The 8,388-nt window shown below is 47.2% G+C and overlaps 1 protein-coding gene across 1 annotated transcript in view; it reads right to left on the bottom strand.

Annotated features, from left to right (window-relative positions):
• Nucleotides 1-1,804: 1,804 nt before the first annotated feature.
• The window catches only part of ccdc88c (coiled-coil domain containing 88C), a 39,021-nt gene continuing 32,437 nt past the window's right edge, over nucleotides 1,805-8,388 (bottom strand). The window contains 5 exon segments of the mRNA XM_080480090.1: nucleotides 1,805-3,646; nucleotides 5,476-5,714; nucleotides 5,817-5,951; nucleotides 6,448-6,561; nucleotides 6,688-6,777. Coding sequence (XP_080336216.1) covers nucleotides 2,882-3,646; nucleotides 5,476-5,714; nucleotides 5,817-5,951; nucleotides 6,448-6,561; nucleotides 6,688-6,777 — 1,343 coding nt within the window. The 3' untranslated portion in view covers nucleotides 1,805-2,881.

Genomic DNA, 8,388 nt, shown 5'->3' with positions numbered 1-8,388 from the left:
AAAACGGAATCAACCTACAGATTTCCTGTCGACAGGAAGCCGACCACTACTCCAGGTTGTAAAGCATTTTTTTTTTTTTCTCAATTTAAAAATAAAAATCTACAGAAGCATCACAGGAATTCATCTTTTGTTCTTTTTTTGGTTTAAGGATTTTCAAAAGAAAAGTCTTCTACCATGTGACCAGTTCATAGACTCGACCAAACATGTACAAACGTTGCAGGAAAAAAAATAATTTATCTGGTTGCATATTATTGTTGAAAATGCTCTTTTGTCGTGACTCCAGTGTTACGTCTTCCTCTTTCCCATCATCATCATCATCATCATCGTCATAATCACCATCAATGTAGTGCTGTTGAACGTGTGAAGTTTGTCACTTCTCAGCAGAATCTTTCTCCAGTTGCCCTCAAATGCTACTTTCATTCGACTCTTTCTCTCTTCACTCGTCTTTCTCAAAACAGGCTGCAGAAAGTGTACAAAGAAGTCAAAACAGTTCATGTGTCTCCGGCTGAAATCACCCCCGCACTAAAGATACGAACACCAGAATCGGTGTGAAATTAAATCTAAAGGAATTAAATCTACAGCTTTAAAACTAAAATAAAAAAAAAAAACTGAAAGGAAATTATTGAAATCAACAGGAGTGGAGAAAAAAAAAAAAAAAAAAAAAAAAAGGAAATACTTATGTCAATCGAAGGGTTAAAAGCAAATTTCTATAAGAAATATACTAGATTACATTCAGCAGAAGTCTAAATCTCAGTTTTGATACTTCTAGGTTCCAGTGGACTTTTATCTGATCGTTTTCTATCATATCAGAAAATATCAGCTCAAATTCTGATGCTGGTATCAAGATTCTCATGAAATATTCCGTCACCCGCTGCACTCGGAGGAATGGAGTTAGAAGAAAAGTCAGTGGAAATCGACACAAAATAAGGACATTTGAAAACTGAAACCTTATTCAGCGTTTGATACGGCGCGTTGGGAAAATAATAAGCAGAAATTTTATGTAGTGCCTTAAATATTGCGGTTGAATACGAGCAACTGCAGGAGTTTGGAGGAAGAGAAGATACTTTCATTCTCAGATGTGGGAGGATCAACTTTGATAAGGGCTTTTAATTTTTTTGTATTTTAAATCAACCAGTCTTAACTTTCCCAAACCTCACCTCGTCCTGGTGCCTCGACGCCGCGGACTGAAACGAGCGTTGGTTGATCATCAAACCAGAAGAGATCGCTTTCAAATGTGTCATGACCCCCCCCCCCCCCCCCCCCCCGGAGGAATCCACCGGAGACACGTGACAGGTTTTGTTCGTCTGCAGGAGTCACTTTGTTCACACCGGAATTCAACCCGAATCTCTCTCCTCCTGTGTGTGGGTGTGTGTGTGTGTGTGTGTGTGTGTGTGTGTGTGTGTGTGTATATTAGGTCCAGCTGAATGGTTTGCGAAGCCACTAACCAACCGCTTCAAGGACACAATGTCTATGTGTCTGAATATATATCATTCTATATGTGTGTGTGTGTGTGTGTGTGTGTGTGTGTGTGTGTGTGTGTGTGTGTGTGTGTGTGTGTGTGTGTGTGTGTGTGTGTGTGTGTGTGTGTGTGTGTTAGAGACGAGCGTTGGCTTGGGTCGAGTGATGTTTCCAGTAAAGTGTCAGTCAGAGTGTTGCATGCTGGGACCGAATCTAAAGCTGGAGGGCGAAAGACTGTAATTTAACTGGGAGGAGTCCCTCCACCTCCGTCCTGTTTATCTCTCCGCTCTGTCTTTGTCCCTACATCTGTCCAACTCTCTCTCTCTCTCTCCCTTTCATTCCAGCATTCATCTATTTATTCCCCCTTGCTCTCTCCATCTCACCGCTTTCTGTCTTCTCCACTTTGTTGAGGAGAAATCTGATACATTCAGTCGCTCTGGTGTTTCTGGTGCCGTCTTTGTCGTTTGACCCCAGAATCAGCGAATCGGTCGCACACACATATTGTAGCGTGTCGCACTCGTCCTCCGTCCCTGCAGCGTTTTTAGGAGATTCTCCGACTTCCTTAGAAATATCCGTTTAGCTTTAATTCTCCAACCTTCCGAGTGTCCTTAAACAAGCCTCGAGAATTAAAAAGAAGACGAGTAACATCTGGATCAATACTTGGTCCAAACATCCACTTTACAATCAACATGTTTTTGTTTTTTTTTGTTCCTGCGGGATCAGCGTGAGCTGAACGACTCAAAGACTCCCGATAAAGTTCAAGTGGAAGACGATGGGGTGCATCCCAGTCACGTGCAAAACACAAACTTCGCTTTTCTCGACCATCAAAAACGTGATCTTCCCTGAAACGCTGCACCAAAGAGGGTGTGAGAAATGACTGAATATTTGTCCTCCTGCACAGCCAAGACGAGTGCAGTTTCTATCTGATTGGTGACACGTGCACTTTGATGAAAGCTCCCTTCATACTTCAAAGTCTTTTCTCCCGGTGCGTCAGTGAGTTTTCTCCAGTTTCCCTTCAAAGTCCAAAAGTGAGTCTAATCAGTGATTCAAACCTAAAAACAATTTATTCCTTTGTGCCCCAAAAATAATTCATCTCATTAAGTTTATGTTCGTATATTTTTGCACGTGACTGCGGGTCGCAGCTGCCTGACAAAGACTCGACGAGTTCATGAGCCGGGGGGCATCGGCGGGGCGTCGTCACAGAATCGGGCCTCAGTTGTTCCGTCTTGCAAAACTTTTATTCCGGAAACGGTTCCTTCTTTCAAGCCGAGTTGTGTTTAAACTGTGGCTTCGCTTCCCAGGGTTCAGACAAAGTCCCCCGCCACAGACGGTAACCGTCCACTTCCAGACGTTTACCCACAACACAGCGAGAGTCGCTTTGTAAAACGAGCGCTCGGCCCCGGCTGGGGGGGTGGGGACGTGGTTAGACGCAGCCATACTCATACCACACAGTCTGCGGGTCGTTGTTGGGGTCGGGGGAGGCCGGCGTGCTCTTGGGCCTCTCCGCTGAGTCGCACCTCGCTTTCTCGCTTTCCTTCTTGGAGTGGGAGGAGTCGCCCGATCGGCCCTCCCTCTGGACCTCCCCGTGCTCGGTGGCGGCGGCGGGAACCGCCCTGACCGGCGTGACCATGGCGACCTCTCCTCGGTGGTGGGAGGACGACGCCGAGGGGCCGTTCCTGGAGACGGTAGTCCGGGCTCTGTCTCGCTCTCGCTCGGCGAATCGCTCCGTCTGCAGGTTGAGCGAGGGCGAGTGGTGGATGGTCGGGCTCAGGAAGACGCCGTCTCCGTGCTGACTGCCCGTACTGGCAAACCGAGCCGACAGCGGACGCTCTCGACCGTTACTCCCGCCGCCCTGCCGCCGGACCACCGCGTCGGCTTGGCCGGGGGAGCCCTCGTTCCCACGGAAACCGTCGGGTCCGTTGGAACGCAGCAAGTCGGCTGAGGCCAGGCTGAAGGCGCGACTCAGCGACTGGCCGGTGCGGTGCGGCAGAGGCGGGGCCGAGGCCGGGGACTGGCCGACGGGCTGGCGGGGGGAGGGCTTCACGCTCTGTCCCGGCCTCTGATTGGACGACTGGACCGTGGGTGTGACGTAGCTGGTGGGGGTCACCTGGTCTCTGTTGGGCACCGAGGGGGCGGGGCTTCTGATGAAGTAGTCGGCCATCAAGTCCTCCCTGCTTCCTGTCGACACCTGGGGACAGACGGGTTCAAAGATTACCCCCAGTAGAATTATAGATTTATCATCCGAGTGATCAGAGGTCCAGAAAACTGTGACAAACACGTTGGTGTATATGTCTTTGGTATTCTCAGCCAATGTTGTATCAACAGCAAATGCACTTGTATGTAAATGTGTGCGTTTGACCCCCGTTTGTCCATAAGAGCTTAAGAAAAGCATCATTGGGACTCATAATTCTTTTTTCCCCACTTGCTATTAGAGCTGTACAGGTGACACCAAGGATGAATTCAAGTACACTAATAAACAGCAAAGGTGAAACAAGAAAAAAATCGAGTTTCAGACTATGTACTTTGGATGGTATTAACAGGGCTAATCAGTGGTAAATATAAGTGCGTCAAAAACAATCTAAGAAAAAAAACAAACATATGCAAATAAACTGACATTTTAGGGAAAAAGCTTCAAGCTTTAGACATTTTTGTGAGTAGTAGAATTTACTTGATGACTCGTGTCGTGTCGTGTCGATGTCTCATGGTATCTCTTGTCACTAGGGTACAGTAATACCAGCAGCCGTTACAGTGAAATATGTAATATATATGTCATGTGTGTAATTCTGTCCTTAAATTGTGTATTTTCTGAGCAACAATGTACTTGTTGGGGAGTCGTGTCTGGTCTACAGTCAGATGTCTGACGCGGGTTATAACTGAACCTTTGAAATCAGGGTGGGAATCGTCGTAAATCAAGTTGATTTAAACTTCACCTCATCCAGTCGCCTTGTTTTCACAGGTTTATATAGTATATAGGGATTTTTTTTTTTCTTTTTTTGAATGAGTCTCCCGTTCTGCAGGATTATCTAAAAGAATTATTAAGGGCGTACTATGACAGCTGAACAGACATTTTTGCAATATCCCCACGCTGATTTCACGTCTGGCTCTTTCATGCGCGGACGACGGGCTGCATGAGAAGCAGACTCACGGCGGTGAGTCGGCCTCGGAAAGGCGACAAAATAGTTCCGTCGACACGACTGCACACAATATGATCTGTACTTACAAGCAGTCGTTCCCACCATTTCAGTGACTTGTAGCGTTGCTCAGAGCAGCGTGGCGCGGCACTAATGAGATTGCCTTTCTGTGTTTTGCCTTGTGATGGACTGGCCGACTATCCAGCGTATACAGAAGATGGATGGACCGTGTTGCCACGAACAGAATGCAATGTTTTTACACTAGAACAATCTCTTTGTTCTCCAACAGGCAATGTTGTGATCATCTGGAAGGTTACTTGTTTTTTTTTTTTCTCAGTCCGAGATACAAATTACGTGTCTGAGATGACGGGAACCGGCCGAGATGAACCAACGTTTGCTCCAGTGTGAGCTTATCACTAACTTCTTACTGCATCGCTCAAACTGTACATTACTTTAGACGTTTGCACCATTTAAAGGAAATTAAAGTCGATTCCAACACTAATCTGAAGTCTTCCGATGGCTCCATGCCTGAAAAATGCTATAACTTCTGCTTTGTTATCTGTGTTTTTCCTGCCGGGAATCCGCTCCAACGCCGACTCTGGCATTGTTTAACAGCACTCCCGCAGAAAAACGTGATTTATATCATGAATGAGGTCTTCTGCTGATAATACGTAGCGCCACAATGTTGTGCAGTGAGAAGGAAGACTTCCCGGTTGAATATGGGCTCAGAGCCTTCGTGTGTGGAGTTTGCATGTTCTCCTGTGAATGTGAGCGAGTCTGATCGCCCATTTTTCCTGTGTTTTACTGTGTTGATATGTGTGAACACATGAGATTTGCTACGATCTATTCCTGTGCTCAAACATTTTCCTGTGGGTGGGTTTCGTACCACGGGGGGAGACTGCAGGTTGCTTTCCTGTAGAAACTCCTCCAGGGTCACCATCTCGCTGCCGGGAGAAGAAGGACGCGTCTTACTCCTCACCCCGCCTCCGCGCTGAGGCTGGGCCCTCTGCGGCGCGTGGTCATATGGGAGGGTGGAGCTTCGCGACAGGGTCAGCTGTGATTGGCTGAGACCCATGACATCATCACTGGAGAGGCTGGCGGAGCGAGTCTGACGATCGGAGACGTCTGAGAGAAATATCAGTCATGTTTAGAGCGTCGCTCGGTTCAACGTCACGAGAATATAAACATAATGTGAGATAAAACGCTGGCGGTGAAACGTGTCGGCACCTCTGCAGTTGACTGGCGAGTTGGAGCTGGAGGTGTTGTGGCTGAAGTCTGCCGAGCCGGGGCGTCCTCCTGGGTGGCCGGGCGGACCGAACACCGAGTCAGGCGTGTTGTGGCGAGACTCTTCATCAAATAAACCTGAAACCAATTTTTTTACTACGTCAGCGACAATGTTACCGAAGGTTAATCGATGGAGTTGCTCATCGATGGATTCAGCAGATTCAGATCACGCTAAAACAGTCAGGGAATGAGACTATGGAAATGATTTATGAGCTTCCTGAAAGTTCAGAAACTGGAATTATTTTTATTCTAGTATAGTTACTAAGGCGTCACTGCCAAACACACAATGAATCGGTTCTTTGAAATTTAATGGTACAATACTCATGCTGCAGCACTTTAATAACTGAAGAAGCATTTTTGTGAGTTGAAGATGCCCAACTGTGTCTAATAACTGAGTAAAATCTCTTATGGATGATTACAGAGTAATTAAATGGAATGTTTTGCTTGTTTAAAGCCTCCATGTGTCTAGAGAACTAGAGAAGAGAAAATGTTGCTGCCGACATGGTGGGAAAAAAAGGAAAAAGCCAAGATGTTCAGGGAGGAGGTGAAAGCTGAGGATTAATCCCTGGCCTACCTCTGGGCCTGCGATTGGCTCCTGGTCCCGGTCTGGAGTTGGAATTGCTGGCGAGCCCCGGTGAGGACGAATGATGGTTCGGTGTGGAGCTCAAATGACTCTTATGGGTCTGACCTGGGATTGAAACGGAGGATTCAGCATGACATGTTATCTTTATTAAGATTGTGTTGAAAAAACACCTGATTAACGTGTCCTTGGATTTTCACTTGAGCCATTTTCAATCACCGGTCCATAAGTTACCTGTTCCAGGGCCGTCTTCTCCGTTAACATTTTCACTGCTGTTCCCCGGAGTGCTGTTGCAATAAATGCCGCGGCCCCTGTCAGTCATTCCTGTGGACCAATCAGAACATGGTGAGGGAGCGTCCTGTATCCACAGAGCGAGGCATACAAGAGCCGGCGTGCTGTGAGAGTGCCATGGCCAAAAAAACACAAGGGGTGAGGTGAGATCTGTGATCTCAATGAAGCAAGAAAGCAAAGCCGACTATTAGGGATCAGCTTACACTCCTGTTACTCATCCACCCAAGTGTCCTCCCACGCTTACGGACAGCCTGAGGTCACACGCACTTTGTCACAGTGAATCATAAATAACAGGCCAACAAAAGATCCAACACTGATCCAAACAAACCAAAAATACAGCCCGACTTTTGAAATTAACTTAAATTTAAAAAGAGGAGTTGCACGTTCTTCCTCAGAAAGACCAAACACACTCGAGTCCAGCGAAGTGACGGCTCCAACTATCTCTGTCCTTTTGATTCATGTTGGCTTCATCCAACTCAATCAGGGTAACAAGGTAGTGGAGCTGCTCCGACCAGCGGAGGCAGATTACATCTTGGTCAGCTCGCTGGTCCATCACAGAGTCACACACACATTCACACCGACTGTTGGGTTTCTCTCTGTTAAAAGCACCCAGAAATAACTGTGTTGTATGTGGCGCTATATCAATAAAGTTGAATTGAATTGGTACATTTCAGAAGTCCCCATGAAAATTATTAAAGGAGGACTGGACTTGTTATCTACTATCTATTGTTTCCATTTTCAAAAGTGCTCACAAGTGTTGTAAACTTTACTTCTTCCACATTTTTGTTGTCAGTCTCGTTCCAAAATGAGGAGAACAGCGAAGCGCTGAGAAAACTTTCCAAGGTGCCGTGTAATAAAACACACCAGGAAACCTGCAAGTGGCTCGTTGTTGGAAACGTAAGCAGAGCTGCATCACAAACAGGGGAAGGAGAGAGAGAGAAAAAAAAAGGTGCCACGGTGAAGCTAAAAGAGCAGAAAAACGCAGCTTCCGTTGAGGAGAGCTGAAGAGTTCCTGCGGCGGACGGAGGTCGCTTGAGACGGAGATGTTGGCAAAAATTCAGTGTGAAGCTTTGTGGAGCCGACACGTCCGTCTCAAGATGCCACGAAGCCGAGTTAGAGGACGGCTGCTTGCGCGCGGCCATCAGCTCTCACTGACTGACACGATTGAAAATACCGAAGCAGCTGCGCACACACGCACACATGTTCACACACACTACTTACTAGTAAACACTGTCCAGCGACATGCGCCTGTCCGTGTGAGGTTTGCTGGTCTGGTCTGTGTGTGTGCACTGTTTCACAGGATTAGTGTTCGTGTGTGGATTTTTGTGAATTTCTGCACCCAAGATTTTTTGAGGCGATGAGGTGTATGGTGGTGTTGATGGTGGAGATGAGAACGATGATGATGATGCTGATGAAGATGATGAGGAGGATTGTGGAAGAGGGGAGCATTAGAAATCTCCACCGGCTGAGATGGGCTGGTTAGTGCCGATGTCAGAGGACGACCAAAATCGCAGACGTCTGGTGAGAGAGAGGGAGGGGCGGGAGGAGGAGGGCGGCAAGGACGAAGAGGAGGGGGAGGAGGAGGAGGGGGAGGAAATGGAGAGGAGCTTGTCTTGACTTTTACTGCGAAGGAAAGGGAAGCGT

The sequence above is a fragment of the Lipophrys pholis genome (assembly GCF_963383615.2).
Source record: "Lipophrys pholis genome assembly, chromosome: 14".
Lineage (NCBI taxonomy): Eukaryota > Metazoa > Chordata > Actinopteri > Blenniiformes > Blenniidae > Lipophrys > Lipophrys pholis.
Note: the sequence above shows the minus strand (reverse complement) of the source record. Positions and strands in the feature narration are given on the sequence as shown.